The sequence below is a fragment of the Vicia villosa genome, linkage group LG1 (genome assembly GCF_029867415.1).
Source record: "Vicia villosa cultivar HV-30 ecotype Madison, WI linkage group LG1, Vvil1.0, whole genome shotgun sequence".
Lineage (NCBI taxonomy): Eukaryota > Viridiplantae > Streptophyta > Magnoliopsida > Fabales > Fabaceae > Vicia > Vicia villosa.
In genome coordinates, this window is record NC_081180.1 from 48255346 (window position 1) to 48274100 (window position 18755).

Consider the following 18755-nt stretch of genomic DNA (forward strand, 5'->3'; position numbering starts at 1 on the left):
TCATTGATACGTCTGAGGTACACCATCAGACACTCCTTCATAAGACTTTTGATGAACTTGCACAACACATGTTTTGATCATCTTTGATTATATTTTCAAGAATAAGCATATGAGTGGCTACTTCATTTACTAGATAAATGTTTGACAATCTAGGACTTATGCTTCAATACCTTGACAATGATATGGCTCCTTCAAAACTTTATGCTTTGAACCCATGAAAGTTGGTTGACGAATAGTGAACGTTGCTAATATTCATAAATCATCTTTGTCTCCTTTCAAATTGATCTAGGAAGAGTAGGTCAATAGAGATGTTTCTCCTTTCATTTCCCAATCATCCATAACTCAAAATAATTGACACATAAATAGTAAATAATTATCTTTTTGTGAGGTGTCATCAATATAAAATCAAAAACGTAAAGTTAGATTTCCACTAAATTCAGCATACATCTCAACACATTGGTTAGTTCAATCCTAGATGAGTCAAACTTAGAGAATCTATCAATTCAATTGGTGATCAACTAACATTCTAGAAGTTAATTACTTTAAATTATTCCTAATTAAATAGTCAAGGAAGAATCAATCATTGGGATATCAATGAAATATGTTTGATTTTCACTTAGATAAGAAAGCTTCTAAAAACAACAATTTTATGATTGAAAAGACTTTATCTTCCCTATTTCTGAAATCGCTTAGACTTGATCAAAATACCATCTTTGAGGCCATTTATTTGTTGGAAATTTAAGTATGAAAACAGTCTAGAAAGGGGGGTTAAATAGACATATCCCCTTTAAAACAATTTGAAAATTTTCAATACAAAAAAATAGAGTTTCGTGAGCGGAAACTAAAACAACATAAAATGAAAGCATATAATCTCATCACTATGGATTCTAACCAATGTATTCTAATGTTATCACTAAGAGAATGATCAAACTATGACTTAAGTGAATTAGGACAATTCAAGTTGCTTAATCCAAGCAATTTAGTATCTCAAGTTGGACACGTTGTTTAATAAAATCAACTTAAGCATGATTCAATAGGTTCTATGTAACACATACCTATGCATATACAATAAACCACTACAAGCATGATCCAACCTAAATGATATACAACTTATGCTATGATTTAACTTTTACATGCTAAACAATAAAAATTAAGAGATATGGGGAAGAAAGAAAACACACACACACACACACACACACACACACACACACACACACACACACACACACACACACACACACACACACACACACATATATATATATATATATATATATATATATATATATATATAGTGGTTCGACAACCGAACTCGCTATGCGGACTCCACTCTTCAATGTTTAAAATCATTGGAAAAATTAATCAAGTCTTCCATTTTTTTCAAGATTTAACATACAAGTATTTTGTTACATGAATCATCATCAATCCGGATGCTAATAACCACACACATTAGCCTACACATGAATCTAATGACAATTCCTTCTATTGATGCAGATACTCAACTGCTACGTACAAGATTCTCAATGATCTTGATCCAATAATCTTGCTATCCATAATAACCTACTCCAAACTTCCTTTTTGCATCATTCTTCCCTTAAATCTGGTGAAGACTTGTCTTAGTGATTTTCATTAGTCTCGGTTAATTGGATAACTTTCAACTTTGTTCTATGACGGCCTTCACATGGTTTCACCAAAGTCTTCGATGAAGTATAAAGACACTTTTCTCTCTTTTTGAAACACCCATATTCTAGGAGGTTAATCACAAGGTATCAACAAGGAATTACGTGTTGGTGAATGTAGAACACTTTCTAAGTTCTCTCAAGATTCTTGGCAAAAATGAGTTTCAAGGTTCTATGGTGGTTGTTCTAAGACTGATCAATCCTAATACTTGGTCATTAACAAGAACACAAGAACAACAATGAATCTAGAGATATGTTCCCTCACACTTTTTCTAAGTATGACACACTCACACTCATTGGCAAAAAGAAGAAAGATGAAAATTGGTACAAGAGAAACACACACACTCTCTTGGGAATGTTTATTTTCAACTAACAGAGACAAAAGGTTTTTGTCAAATCATGAAGTTATGATTTAAATCAAAGAGATAATTAATATGAATTTAAAGTTGAAAAAAATGAGAAATAAGCCATGATTCAAGTCATGTACACCTTATGATTTGACTCATAAAAGTTGTGATTCGAATCACACCTTTCTAAGATTTGAATCAAATGAGATAGAACCAAATCTCACCTTTCACGATGATCTAACACATGTATGACTCAAATCATACAACCTTACAACCTTGGGTCCAATGTAATAATTTGTGATTCAAACAATACTTGTGATTTTGACATAAAACCAATTTCTAGGCTTAAACAAGACACAAACATGGACTCACAATAACTAAGTCAACGATTCAAAAGGTTTCTCAAATGTACAAGGACTTAAATAACTGAATCGAATGAACACGAATACAACATATTATTCCAAGTGAATTACAATAGAAATGGTGCAACAACAATACAAATAATTCACATAGTGAATAGGATACAAACAAGCGATAAATCAAATAATATATATACACACAAATTGGTAAACAGTCAAAATTAAAAAGCGATACTGATGATTACTGTAATTTCAACTATTAGCAAGTTCACATAAAGAATCACAAGATTGGTGAACCAAGTGAAAGCATGTGGGGAGACAATCACTAAGAAATATGAGGTTGCTAAAATCTTGAGATCTTTAACATCACGATTCGATAACGTGGTAGTAGCAATTGAAGAGTCCAATGATCTTTCAACGATGAGCATAGAAGAACTGCAAAGTTCTTTTGAGACTCAAGAGCAAAGAATGGAGGAAAGGAATTCTGACAAGGCAAAGGTTGAAATTCCTTTGCAGACCTGTTTCGTTGGAAGAGACAAGAAGGTGAAGGAAAAATGGTCCATAAATATAGATTGAGGAAACTATCAGAAGTGGAAGGTAAGGGTGTTCGCGATGCGGCTTAGATCGATTTTGAGGTAAAAACACATCTGATCCAAAGATGAATATACTTGCAGTTCAGTTCAATTTTTAATGATTGGTTAAAAAAATACAATCCGATCCAATTTCACACGGTTAAATTTATATCGATTTTTAGATATCCATATTACAAATTTTAATTTTTATTAAGATTATAAAAATTCTAATGAAGTAATAGAATTGACATAATATATAATAACTAATATATTAAAATTAATATTATAAAATGAAAATGATCGATTATGGGTGAAACAAATTAAATAATAAAAATAAATAAGTTAAACTAAACTAATAAATAATTTTAGAAAAATAATTATCATTGAATAATGAATTAACACTATATATCAAATTAATAATAAATAAATAAGTATAAATATATATATATATATATATATATATATATATATATATATATATATATATATATATATATATATATACACACACGTGGTTCGGTTCGGTTTGGATCAGTTTTGAAAAATGAATTTGAAATTCGATCCGAATTGAGCAGTTTTTACAATATGACATCCAAACTCGTCCAATAATATTCGATTTTTTGCGGTTTTCATTTTTTTGGATCGGTGTGCGGTTTTTCTTTGGATTGATTTAGATTTGAACACTCCTAGTGGAAGGGACTCACAAAATTCCAACAATTCAACATTTCAAAATGGGAAAAGCAACTGCAACAAATGTGGTGGATCAAGCAATTACAAAGGTGACAATAATAGAGAAAGAGGTGGAAGGAAGAAAGTTGATAAGAGCAATGTCCAATGCTATAATTTTCTGAATTTTCGACATTGCATTAATGAATGTAATGCCAGCAGGAAAGATTCACAAGAAGCTGAAACAAAGTTTGTAAGGCATGAGGATAATGATGAGAACTTGATGGTGATAAAAAAATAACACATAATACAACAATAATCAATTACCATAGAGTTGTAAATGATTACTAGATGTGAGAGAGGGTAGTGGTAACTGATTACCAGCCCACACTAACTGATTACCACCATTGGAAAATGTGATGGTGACTATGAGAGAATATGAATCGTTCAATGATATTATTCTGGATCGGCCAAAGGCCTAATGGCTAGGTGATCAAGGTGATGGTTATTCAATCTCTATTGTTCCAAGAGTTTGTTGAAATATACAATCTTTCCTGCCCTGATCCTATCTACAATGAAATAGATCAAGGTGATGATTATCCAATCTTTATAGTTTGGAAGTTTTGAGAACCTAATTGTATATTTTTTTGGATTTGTGTGCTTGCAGACATAAACTGCCAATTAAATTGGATGAAGTCCACTTATGGCATTTATCAAGACAACTTTTAAAGAAGATAACTCCATTAGTCAAATGACTTTTAGATGTTAAGAGTTCTCTGTGTCAAATGATAAATTGGGAGTTGATATCAATTGTCCACTATTTTTTGATGATGACATCTGAAGAAGATATCTCAAGTCTCATTAGTCAGATGATTCAAAAATTCAGTAGTAGTGCTAATCAATAATTAAATCAAGTACTGAATCTTAAAGTTTAAAAGAGAGAAAATATGAAAGCTAGCATGATCATGCACTCAACGTTTTAGAGTGATCAATTTAATTGTAAAAGGTCGAGAACAAATCTTGAAGTACTAAAGCAATCACACTCACATAAAAGTTTTTTAAGTCGATTTTAAAATTTCACAAAACTTATTAAAAACCTAAAAAAAACTTATATGAAATTAATTAAAAACTATTTCTAATCAATTAAGAAAATTAGACATTGTCTAATCGATTAAAGACTTGTTCTAATTGAAAGACTTATCGAAAAATGTTTTTAATCAATTAAACTTAAAATTTTAAATATCTCTCATGAATTATTTTTAATCAATTAAACTTAAAATTTTAAATATCTCTCATGAATATCTAATAAAGCAATCTATTTTCAATAATTCGAACAGTGTAAATGCCAAAAGAAAATTCTGTAAATGAAGAGGGGCAAAGTCCAAAATTATACACTAACTATTCTTTTACAGGAAGTTCCTCTCGTATCAGCAATATACATTTTATAAACCTCCCTAGGACAAGCCTCTAGCCTATGAATACATTGATTTTTATTTATCTCTATTTTTACCAATCCATCAGCACACACTTGTTAGCTTCGCTAAATAATAAAAATAAGTTTACTCAGCTCAAATTGAATAAACTTTAACAAACTAATGTCTGCCCCCACGTGGTAGTTCTTCATTTTGATAGCCTTGTACACTTCACTTCTATCTAGTCCACCTGAATCTCCACACGATCAAGACAAACTTGTTCCCGTGACCTAATTTGTTGATATTCTAAACAATTTAATTCGAGTCTTAGATAACACGTCGAATTAATTTGTTGATAAAAGTTTACTACTATTAAAGTTTTGTCATATATATTCATGATTGATAGTCATGGAAGGATAGGTGTTGTTCCTATCTTCTCTCGTCATTTGTACAAAAATTTAAAAATAATAATACTATTGTCATATATAGATATTGTTTCTATCTTCCACATCACAATGGTCGCTGTCACTTGTCAGTGACTCACTATCAATAATTCAATACTTAAATGCTAAACTCAAAACCTAACAAAGGGCCCTATTTCCATATTGATTACTCCTTCTGCCTTTAGATTAATTCTCTATTAAAATAATTTATTTTTCAATCTAATGGTCAAAATTCACTTTAATTAGTCCAGTTCTTTACTAAATATTCAAGAATCACTTTTAATTGCAAAAAAAACCTATTATAAATGCTCTAAGGTCACTTTATAAAAGTAAAATACATGTAAGCCAAACATTATTTGCTTTTAGAATAAGATGATGATGATGAATACTACTATTAATTTATTAGAAGCACTTTATGAATTCTATGGGCGCGCAAAACACTCTCCGGCTCACATTAGTATGGCCCATAGTAAAAACCGGATATCAATCTCTTTCTCCCATAATCAATTATACAAATTTGGATAAACATACCGAATAATAAGGACAAAACATAACCATTTTCGTTGACCACTGTAGCCTCATCCTATCCGTACACGTTTACTAAATCAAACAAATCCAACGCTAAATAACGCAACTCCACCGTAGAGCACTAGTTTACAGCGTCGTAGCCGATTCCAAGATCCTATTTTTCAGTTTATTATGAAAATTTGTGTTGGGAACAATAATAACCTTGTAACCATTTTCAAGTTACAGAGAGAGAGAGAGAGAGAGAGAGTAATGGCAACAATGCAAGAGTGTCCAAGGAGTCCAGAAGCGAAACTTGGGATGCGAGTGGAGGATCTATGGGATGTTCAAGAGGCACAATTGAGTCCTACTGAGAAGCTCAACGCTTGTTTTGAAAGCATCCCTGTTTCTGCTTTTCCTTTACCATCTTCAAACCAAGGTTGTTGATTGTATGTGTTTTTCTATGGTTCTGTTTTTTGTGTTTATTTATTTGTTTGTTTGTTTGTTCTGAGGGTGTGGATTTTGTGTTTTGTGTTTGTGTTTAGAAGTTGAAATAAAATCGGATGCTACTTTGGCTGAGGCTGTGAAAATATTGGCACATCATAATATTCTGAGTGCACCTGTGGTGGATGTTGATGCACCTGAAGATGCTAGTTGGATTGATAGATATATTGGGATTCTTGAGTTTGCTGGAATTGTTGTGTGGATTTTGCATCAGGTGTTGCATGTCTATTCAATTACAATCAGTTTTGTTCTTTCTGTCTTATATCAATTTGAGATTTTGATGTTTTTTGTTGGTAGATGGATGATTTGATTGTTGCACTTGCTAATATGTATGATAGTGTTTTCAATTCGATTATGGAGCGTGTGTTTGGTTCTGCTGTGAAAAGAATTGATTTTGAATTAATTGATTATGTAATATAGTGAATTGAAGGCAAAGTGATTTTTGTTTGGATAAATTTATGTAAAAGTGAGTTGCCGTAAATTTCAATGTTAAAATTACGTTTATAGTCAAAAGGTACGGATTCTAGCTTCAAGTAGAACCAATTTTAGAAGTAGAATCAATTTTACTTTAGAAGAATCAAATAGCTTAAAATCATTCCAAAATCAACTCTACACCTCTAGATTTGCGTTTGGCTATTCCAAAAGCTAAACCAAACATACATGGAGTATTTGAAAGTGGAAGTAATTTAAAAAAAAAATGATTATGGGTGTGTTTGGGTTGGCGGTGAACATAATTGATTCTAGGAGAATTGAGTTTGAAAGAATTGATTTTAATAGAATTGAGTTTAGCAAAATTGATTTATGTTCAAATACATTTATGTAAAGTGAGTTGAATAATAAATTGCAGTGTAAAAATCACCCAGAATCAATTCTGGAGGTAGAAGCTACAAATTCTAGCTTCAAGTAGAATAAATTATGGAGGCAGAATCAATTCTACTTTTGATAAAACAAACATCTCAAAATCACCCGAGTCAATTCTATCAATTTTACACCTCTAAAATTGATTATGGGTCTTCCAAAAGCCAATCCAAACATGCTAATAATGCCTGTTATGTTGAAGTAATTTTCTTACATGCTTCACTTTCATACTAAGCCAATGTGATAATGTTCTTGTGACAGTCTGAACCTGCATCTCCTAGGAGTCCATCCACTCCAACCAGTGCAAGTGCTATTGCAGCCAAGGCAAACGGAAATACTTTTGCTCTTGAACTCGAAGCCTTAGGCCTTGGATCTGCTGCGACAACTTCAGGAGATTTTTTCGAGGATCTTACTTCTTCTGAACTTTATAAGAACACCAAGGTTATTTCGCCATTCTTCTTCGAGCTAGTAATTTGTTTTGTATTTTGTTGTATTAGTTGCTAACTTTTTTTGTGAACAGGTTCGGGATATTTCGGGGACATTCCGATGGGCTCCGTTTCTTGCTTTGGAGAGATCAAACTCATTTCTAACCATGCTCTTGTTGCTTTCTAAGTACAAGATGAAGAGTGTTCCTGTTGTTGATTTAGGAGCTGGTAGAATTGATAACATTATCACACAAGCCGCCGTGATTCATATGATTGCAGAATGCGCCGGACTTCAGTGGTTTGAAAATTGGGGGACGAAAAAACTCTCTGATGTCGGTCTTCCTCTTGTGTCACCAAAACAAATCATCAAGGTGTGTATCTTATAAGCTCTCATTTCATTGAACTGTGTCAAGCATGAATTCTCCACAATTTGAGTGCATACAGAGAAAAATGATTTCCCGCGGTCCTTTAAATTTGCATAAATATACGGCAAATGCTCTGAACTGCTTGTTGATCTTGATGAACTTCACAATGGACTATTTCCTTCTTCAGGTTTATGAGGATGAACCGGTACTTCAAGCATTTAAAGTGATGAGGAAAGAGAGGGTTGGAGGAGTGCCTGTCATCAAAAGAGGCGGCAACACGCCAGTTGGTAATATCAGCTTGAGAGATGTTCAATTCTTGCTAACGGCCCCAGAAATCTATCATGATTATAGGTATATCTTCACCAACATTTTAAATTGTGATAGCAGTTGCATCACAATCCTAGATATTGGTTGCAGGGACATGCAAACCTTGTCCCGCGTCTAAGAATGTAGTCGCGGACCTTTTACCAAAACTATGACCGCCACATTTAATCTGATAAAATAGACTGCGTTAGCGATATCTTATTTCTCTCTTCGGCTTTTCTTCTCTATCTGTTTCGTTACTTCGCATACTCATTGGATGTTCACACCTTGACAGGGCTATTACAGTGAAGGATTTTATGACTGCTGTTCGCAGCTACTTAGAGAAGAATAAAACCGCATTCTCAATGTCATGTGAATTTGTCACATGCAAAATGGACTGTACAGTCAAAGAGTTGATTCAATTGCTTGACAGAGAGAAGATTCATAGGGTCTATGTTGTGGACGACGACGGGGAACTTGAAGGACTAATCACGCTAAGAGATATCCTCTCAAGACTAGTACATGAGCCCCGTGGCTATTTTGGCGACTTCTTTGACGGTGTTCTCCCGCTACCTGCTAACAGCAGGGTTTAACAGACAGTAAATACAAGAAGAATAATTTGCTCTTGCAACGATTTCTTTTTTTGTTTTTTTTTTCCAATAATTCTTGAGTGAAGAAGAAAAGTAAAAAATATGTATTTATCTTGAGTGTTGAAGATGTGTACCTAGGTTTTTGTAATGTGTAGGCAATTTGCAAGTTACTTGAACCTGTTTTAACTAACGTTAGAATCGGACTTTATCTACTGTAAATTCTGGTGTAACCACAAGTTCTGTGAAATTTTGAGTTGTTTCTGTTCGTGATTGATTGTGATCCTTTGTTATGATTTGAAATAGTACACATAGACATAGTGCAAGTGCAAATATGCATTTCTGTTTTGGCCATTTATGGATAGTGTAAGTGCAAAGTAATTGCAATTATGAAAAGAACATGGGTTGCAACAGCCTCTATTGCCAGCAGCAGCACACATGACAATAATTTCAAAAATTGAGAAATTGAGACATTCATTCCAATTCACAACTGCTATATGAACAACACTCAAGAATCACATACTAACAATAACAAATAAGATTTACAACAATCAAACCTTATCCCAATTAAATGGCTATATGAACAACACTCAAGAATCATATACTAACACTAACAAATAAGATTTACAACAATCAAACCTTATCCCACTAAATGGGTTAGTTACTTGAATCAAGTTTTGCATGATATTCTATTTAAAACCATATTTTTATCTAAATTATTAATCTCAAGATCATTCTTAAAAACTTCTTTTATAATTTTTGTAGGTCTTTCTCTTCTTCTAATTGATTTACTTATCTCCATCTAATATATTCTTCTTACCACCGAAACTAAAATTTTTTTCTCTTTATTTATAATTTTATCTTGTCTAGTCTTACCACACCAACATCTTCATCTTTTCTACCCTTACTTTATTTTCGTGTTGATTCTTAACCGTCCAACATTCTGTCTCGTACAACATCGCATGTCTTACCGTAATTTGATAAAATTTTCCCTTCAGCTTGAGCGGTACCTTTGCGTCACATAAAACACATGAAACCCTTCTCCATTTCAGCAACTCAGCTTGAATTCGATGATTTACATTCCCTTATATTTCTCAATCATTTTGTATTGCGGACTTGAGATATTTAAACCATGTGACTTGAGAGATGATATGAACTCCAACTTTCACCTATAAGTTAGAAACACTTTTTCTTTTGTTGAACTTATATTTCATATACCCCGTCTTACTTCTATTTAGACGAAAACCATGTGTTTCTAAAACTCATTTTCAAGTCTCCAACCTCTCATTTAAATCCCCTTTATTTGAAGTCAACATTTTTTTCTTATGGTCTGTTTGGTATGAGAGAAGTAAGAGATAAATTGCTAAGAGAGAAGTTGAGAAGAGTTAAACTTGGTATAGTATAAAAGTAGAGGGCGATTAAATTGGTATGGGGTCCACATAAATTACAATCTCTCTACTACTGCGAAGAAGCAGAAAAAGGTAGTGTAATTTTTCATTTTTCTAATTTTGCCCTATATTTTTTATTCTTTGAATTGACATAGATATCATCCATATATAAAAAATCTGTAAATTTATGCTCATGATTTTGAATAGTAGATAACAGACCTGCATTGATGAATAAGTTTGAATGACATTTTTGTAAAAGTGGGAGTAAAATATTTAACCCAATTTAATTAATATATCAGTGGACTTAAAATAAAAATAAAAATAATTAAAGCTACATTAAATATGTAAATTAATATAATCAATTAACTAACAAAAATTGTATATAAGTTACAAAAATGAGAATCATTTTAATAAAAATAAGGGTATATCTACTTAATATAAATGTAAGGTTGTGATGATGACAACCCTAGACAAAAACCTTAGTCTTTGCTTATGTGTCATTCACATATAAACTCATGCTTATGTGTCATCATCATATAACCCCATGCTTATGTGTCCTCCTAAAAAAATTCTATCAATTAATAAAACCTCATTTAACAAAACAATAATAATTAAAATAGTCATAATTATAATAATAATAAACATAATAATTATAATTATAAATAAACCTCATTTAACAAAATAATAATAATTAAAGTAGTCATAATTATAATAATAATAAACATAATAATTATAATTATAAATATAATTAAAATAATTAATCCTAAAATTTTAAATACTTATTTTGAAAATATGTTAATTGTAATATATATAACTCCTATTATCATTGATATTATTAACTTCTAAACTACTTTTTTTATTTATAAATTTGTAATAATAGAAATAATATAATATTCATGTATCAATATTAAAAATAATTATAATAACAATAAATATTTTATATAATTCTATATTCAGTTTCTAATTATTTTTAATATTTTATACAACTCAATATTTTATATTTTTCCAAAATGTAGCTACAATTTTATAACTTATATTATCATTAAATATTATAAAATTTTAAATACTTTTTATATTTTATAAATTAGTACTAATAATAATAATAATAATAATAATAATAATAATAATAATAATATTCAACTACCATTATTAAAAATAAAATTATGATTATTATTACATTTTATACAATTCGTTATTTTATACAATTTATAATTTATATCACAATTAACATTTTTTAAAGAAATTTACTACCTCTATAACTCAATATCATTAAATATTATAAAATTTTAAAATACTTTTTCTATTCTATAAATTAATATTAACAATAATAATATAATAATGATAAGAATAAAAATGATAAGAATAATAATATTAATAATAAAAATGATAAGAATAATAATATTATTACCTACATAAATAAATAATAAAAATAATAGTAATAAACAACATAATAATAATAATAAAAGAATAATAATAATAAACATAATAATAATAATAAACATAATAATTATAATTATAATTATAATAATTAAAATAAAATAATAATAATAATATAATATTCATTCATCACTATTAACAATAATAATATAAATAATAAATTATAATATAATATTCACCTAATAATAAAAAGTAAAATAATATTAATATAATATAATATAATATTCATCTACTAGGATTAAGATAAATATTAATTATTAAAAATATAATCTAATTATTAATTATAATAATAATATAATATTCATCATCTACTAAAAAATAGTAGTATTAATTATTAAAAAAGTATATAAATAAATATTTTATATAAATAAAAATAATAATAATAATCATAATTTAAATAATATTAATGTTAATAATAATAATAATAAACATAATGATTTTTAAAAAATTCATATATAGATCAATAATTCAAATTAAATTTTATTTAAAGCATTATAACTAATTAATTTATGTGTAACGTTTTAAAATTTTTAATTATAATTAATATAATTTACTATTGTATTTATAACAGACCAATAAATTACAACAATAATAATATGAATAATAAATTATAATATTCATCTAATAATAAAAAATAAAATTATAAAAATCATAGTAATAATATAATATAATATTCAGCTACTACGATTAAAATAATATTAATAATAATAATAATAATATAATATTTAACCACTATTAACAATAATAATATAATTAATAAATTATAATATAATATTCATCTAATAACAAAATAATAATAATAATAATAATAATTATAATAATAATAATATATTATTCAACTACTACGATTAAAAATAATATGATTTATAAAAATTATAAGTATTTATCTATTTTACAATAGTAGTATACAAAAAAAATATGAATACAATTTTAATATATATTAATTATTAATAAAGTATATAAATAAATATTTTATATGAATAAAATAATAATAATTAAAATAAAAAAATAATAATAAACATAATAATTTAAAAAAATTTCTTACAATTTATATAAATCAATAATTCAAATGATATTTTATTTAAAGCATTATAACTAATTAATTTAATGCGTAATATTTTTATGTTATTAGAGCTAATGAAAACTAATTTATTTTATATTATTATAACTAATTCATTTTAATTCATTATAACTAATAAATTTATGTGTAACGTTTTAAATTTTTTAAATATAATCAATATAATTTACTATTAGATTTATAACACACTAATAATTTACAATTATTAAGTATAACTTCTATAGAAAACAGTATTGAAAATAAATGGTATCTCATTAAATGTTTTTATGGTGGTGCTTTTTGATCTTTTCAATTTCTTCAATAAGAAATTTTTATTCAATATAAATAGGTTACATCTACCACCTAACCTACCACTTTTTTTCATTTTTTGTTTACAAGATCTACTTTTCCTTTTATATTGATATTTTGATTACTTTTTCTAAGAGCTCTCTTATATTTTAATTATTTTTTTAATTTACGTTGCAGGCTAGCTAATGAATATGATTTATGTTCTAGGTTAAAGACTCAATTTTATTTATCCTATCAATTATTTAAATATTTTATCTATGATGTTTTGTAATAATTTGTTTTGAGCATCAATATAATATTTCTCTATCTAATTTTATGATTTTCTCTTCATTATATTGTTTATTTGAATATAATTATTTTTGTTATATGTGATCGAAAAGAAGAGGATAAAGAAAACTCATATTAGTTTTGCATCCTTATTACTTGAAAATCATGAGAAAAATTGCAGCTTATGTAAGTATATTTTCAACAGTAATCTTTGAGAAAAATGTGTATTTGATTTAAATTTATTTATTTATTTATTTATTGGAGATCTTCAATAAACAAAAATTAATAATCTAATAATACAAAAAATGTATCATTTGTCAATATTTTATTGAGAAAAATGTATTTGTGATTCACTTGATATAATGAGAATGATAAAAATGAATTTTATTTTTATTAAAATATGTATCTAATTGATTTTAAAATGTTTATAAATTATTATTTTATAAAATAAAATAAATATGTTATGAGAATGATAAAAATGAATTTTATTTTTATTAAAATATGTATCTAATTGATTTTAAAATGTTTATAAATTATTATTTTATAAAATAAAATAAATATGTTAATAAAAAATTTATCTTATGATTTTGTATGATCTTACCCATGTCATCTCTGAAATTTATCCACACCTCTCTATTAAAATATCTAAGCTTGAGATTATATTTTATTGTGATTTTAATTGAAATTATATTTTTTATTTCCCACATTTCTATGTAGAAGCATTTGATCAAATTGATTGTATGATCGCATACATTCAGTTAAGGTGCACAATTAATAAAAAAATGCATGAATCAAAAATTATATTACATGTTATAAAAACAACTAAAATAATTTGTAAGGAATTTAATTTGACCATGCAAATTATCTCTTAATTTATATTATTTTGTCTTCCTATGATATATAATTATTATTTCCTTTGAAATATAATTAAAGTAATGATGAGAATACAATATTTGAAAAAAAATAACATAAGAGTAATAAAAAAGATAAAAAGAAATCAAATAAATGAGGAAAACCATTTATATACAATCATATATTAATGTCATCAATTTTTATTTATATTTTTTCATTGAACGAAAAAATTCATATAATTATATTATAATAAAACCTGTGCAACACACAAGTTATATACATAGCCTCAAAATTAATACTATAAATTAAATTTTTATACAAATAAAGGTCTAGGTAATATGTCTATGTAAGTAGATATAATATAAATATGTGTAATTTAATCTCACATATAATTGACTAAAAAGTAAAAAAAAAAAAATTCTAATTTATTGTCTTTCACATTGAAAATTTAATAATATAATTACAAACATAATCTAAATGGCCTACTAAATAAATTTATATGAAAATAAAAAATTAAATATCAATTGTTATGAAAAATGTAATTTTATTTCTAATATACCCGTGTGAAGCACGGGCCGGCAATCTAGTTTGTACTTAAAAATAATCTACACTTCTTTCTTTTCTATTTCTTTTTTATCAAACTACATCAAATCTATTTTATTTTTCATCTATTTCTCTCTTCCAACTGAAATTGTATATTATTATTATAATTATTATCCTTATTAAGGATCGAATGTAATAAAAGAGTAAATCACTTCAATTGATAAGGTATTCAATTGATAAAATATTATGACGTAGTTTACTTTCCAATTCCACTATTCCTATGTTTGGAAAATCTAAAAATCACGGTACAAATCTAAAAATCACGGTGAATTGAAGTAAATCGTTGGCTTAGTAAGATAAATTTTGGTGTATGTGTATATATGAGCACTCATAATATCAGGATGTCAGAGTAAGATAAATTTTGGTGTATGTGAATATATGATCACTCATAATATCAGGATGTCTGAGTGCAGGCATATGACAGTAAAGAGTATGCTTAATTGAGAGCTGAACTCAAGGGACCAAAATAAACACAAACCTTCGTGAAATTAGCATATCCATATAGCTGGAGCTACTAATTACAATCTAATAGGCCCATAAACAATTGCAGAAAATGGCTCACAAACATGGCATCTAACCCTGCAATGCAAGATGTATAAACAGATAACATCTTTTCTGTAGTGGCCCATAACTTTCAACAAACCAATATGATGACTAATTCAATTCTTGTTCTGGCAGAGTTTCAGACATTGCCATATTAAGTGTTATTTGCAGAGTTTCAGACAATGCCATATTAAGTGTTATTTGAATGATTCTTGGATATGATTTTGACAATCATCTAAGCCTTCTCATGAGCAAATTTTAATGTTTTGTTTAGCTCCAGTTTCTGGTACACCTGTCTTATTTCCTCACCAGTTATTATAAGCTAAACATAAGATACGAGCAAATAACATGGAATCTGTCATGTCAGGTAAGAAAAACACAGTTCTTTCATATAGAAAATTGAAAATTATGCAATTTGAAGATATGTAATTACATGAGATCAGAATTCAATCAAGGCAACAACTATATAAGTACTGTATGACTGTATTAATATTATTTCCACAAGGAAAGTGATAACCAATAACAGCATAAATAAGTTGAGCAAGACACTAGACTTATGAATATGTACAAAAGATATTTTGGTATTCGCAGGAGAAAATTCCAACTCTAACATTAAGAGACCTGAAAAATAAACAGCTATCCAGGTAGAAGACAGATAGTTTACACGACACATAAAAACTTTTTCAACTAATCCTGATAAAATGAGTTCACCTGTCAAAACCATCTTATCTTTATCTTATAATAATATACTATGAACTCTTTCTCCTTATGTGATGCAATACAGCAGGGGATCCTTCAAATAAATCTGATAAAAAAGTCTCTAGATCCTCTGGCGAATACTTAATGTATTTGCTTGAATGTCTCCCTTCCAGCTGACAGCTAAATCTCCCAACAAATGAACGGTATGCAGGAATCACCCTCTCAGATATAGAAATTCGCATCTCTTCACGAAGCTGCACGTCAGGCACCTTCCAACCTGTCTGAACCCTGTATATTTCTTCAAAACATGCATTGAAATTCTTGAACCTCTCCTTCAAAGCCATCTTTGATGCACTGTTAGAGCTCCCTCCAATCCCTTCATCCTTCAAACACGACAAGGCCTTGCTCCAAGAGACTCTAAGGTATCCTGTGGAGTACTGTCGTACCTTAACGCTGCGTTTACGAATCCATTTTTCTCTCAAAACATCTTTAAGTTCCGAGTCCTTCACTTTGCGCACTAGGTAATAGAGATTGTTCATCAAAAAAACCTGCTGCAATGCAATGTCTTCATAAAGTTTTGCTTTTTCTCCAAGATTGTGCTCAAGTTCGGACATTAACAACAGTATTTGTCGGCCTAAAGGAGACAAATCCTCTAACTGTGAAACCTCACCCCCCAAATCATTTGTAAAGTGATAAAGAGCCTCTTCAGTGATTTCTAAAAGCGAATCCATAGTATCACTATAATCAACAAGCAGTTTCAGGTAATTCATAACATAACGAGGCAAAGGATGAACATCCCCAGTTATAACCGGCTTTCTAGAAGTCTCATTCCGAATACAATTCTCAAATTCAGCAAATGTCCCTTTTACAGCTTCACCAAGTCCTTTGAGCACACCCTTTGCCTCCGTGATCACAAGATCATCCAAAACCATTTCCTCCAAATCAGGCAAAGCATCTCTCAAAGCCTCATACATATCCAATATCCTAAACAACTTCTCAGGCGACCTCTTACAAATGGCAACAGCTTCACCAAAATTCAACAACATCATGACACAGGCTTTAGCAGTTTCATTGAAACATGTATCCTTCAAATCATAAAATTCACCAAAAAGACTATCACATAGCCTTTTCTCCCCACTCAACAAAATCCCAACAACAGCCTTAACCGCTTGCACCCAATGCCTCATTTTCTCATCCAGACTCTTCCACTCAACCTTCTGAACCTCTTCAATACTCATCTTCTCAACACCCAGAATAGTCAAACACTCAATCAAAGCATCACGACGAACACTACTATAAACCTGAAGACACTCCCTCTCATAACCAGACCTAACCATCCTATCAATAATATCTTTCAAATTCAGAATCGATTCAGGACGCACTAAATCCACAAACAAATCATCTCCTATACTAACACCACGCTCATGAAACCTATTAGAACCAGCATCACTTACCTCACCAAAACTCCCAGAATTATCATCTATACCACCGTCCTGCGAACTGAAAGACAGCGAACTCCTCCGATTAGTATTGCATCGGCTAACAGCGTTCGGCGGGATGGTATTACAAATCAGCACATGACGGAACTCATCCTCGAGCCTCGACATAGCTAATTGGATCGCGCTCTCGGCACGATCCAAAATGATCCGATCAGTTTTCTCGGTTGAATGATCCGGTGGCGAGATCGAGAAATGTTCGATCCACTGAATGATCTCATCAACAGCGAGAAAATACTCAACAGGATCATTAGGAGGATCAAAAAGCGAAGTCGATTGACGAGAGGACTCGCTGTATGTAGAAGAGTCATCGAGTATAATCTTCTCGGCGGCTTCGAAACGGTCAAGCTCTTCGTCTTCGGAGGATTTGGAATCGTCGCCGTTGATTAGGTCAGTGATGCCGGATAAACGGTTATCGAAGGAGGAGAAAATCAATAACATGTCTTCACGATCCTCTTTGGGAGCTTTGAGGCTTTTCAAGATCTGGTGAGCGGTAGCGAGAACTCGATCGTCTGCGCCTCCGCCTAGGCTGGTGGTGGTGGTGGCGGCCATGATCGGAATTGAATTTTAGGGTTTTGTTATATAATTGAATGGTTAGGTTTTTGTATTTGTAGTGTGGGAAATGATGAAGTAAAAGGGGTTTTGGTTTTGTGTATCGGGAATGGTTATAGAAAGAAGTGATGAAGGTGTAAGAATAAAAAAGGAAAATGGAATGGAAGATACGTTGTGGGTATAATTCTCGAATATTGTCAGATTTTTATTTATTTATTTGATTTGATTATTTAATTTCTTTTGTATGTGTTGTTTGGGAAATGGATGAAGAAGAGAGAGAGAGAGAGAGAGAGAGAGAGAGAGAGAGAGAGAGAGAGAGAGAGAGAGAGAGAGAGAGAGAGAGAGATGCAGTTGTTTTGTGTTGGGTTGGCCGGCTAGTTGTTTTGGGTTACTACTAACTTATAAGATAAGATACTTTAACGTAAAAATCACGCGCTGGAATAATTTGTAAGATTTTTTTTTCTTTAATATGTTTGACGGGTTTTCTGTGTTTTATTTTTGACTGAATCAAATATTAATTATTTTCCT

The 18755-nt window shown here is 29.5% G+C and overlaps 2 protein-coding genes across 2 annotated transcripts; one reads left to right on the plus strand and one right to left on the minus strand.

Annotated features, from left to right (window-relative positions):
* Positions 1–6193: 6193 nt before the first annotated feature.
* Positions 6194–9292, plus strand: LOC131636977 (SNF1-related protein kinase regulatory subunit gamma-1-like). Its single transcript, XM_058907550.1, has 6 exons — positions 6194–6421; positions 6528–6700; positions 7606–7785; positions 7865–8140; positions 8322–8485; positions 8733–9292. The coding sequence occupies exons 1-6, from the start codon at positions 6256–6258 to the stop codon at positions 9028–9030; spliced, it is 1257 nt and encodes a 418-aa protein (XP_058763533.1). The 5' UTR covers positions 6194–6255; the 3' UTR covers positions 9031–9292.
* Positions 9293–15947: 6655 nt separating this feature from the next.
* On the minus strand, positions 15948–18518 carry LOC131636984 (exocyst complex component EXO70B1-like). The gene has a single exon (XM_058907558.1). The coding sequence runs from the start codon at positions 18225–18227 to the stop codon at positions 16230–16232; it is 1998 nt and encodes a 665-aa protein (XP_058763541.1). The 5' UTR covers positions 18228–18518; the 3' UTR covers positions 15948–16229.
* Positions 18519–18755: the final 237 nt, after the last annotated feature.

Bases quoted from the DNA above. Each gene is read 5' to 3' on its own strand.
- LOC131636977 (XM_058907550.1), top strand. From the start codon at position 6,256: ATGGCAACAATGCAAGAGTGTCCAAGGAGTCCAGAAGCGAAACTTGGG. The intron at 7,786-7,864 runs GTTATTTCGCCA...TTTTGTGAACAG, and splicing joins AACTTTATAAGAACACCAAG to GTTCGGGATATTTCGGGGAC. The intron at 8,141-8,321 runs GTGTGTATCTTA...TTCCTTCTTCAG, and splicing joins CACCAAAACAAATCATCAAG to GTTTATGAGGATGAACCGGT.
- LOC131636984 (XM_058907558.1), bottom strand. From the start codon at position 18,227: ATGGCCGCCACCACCACCACCAGCCTAGGCGGAGGCGCAGACGATCGA.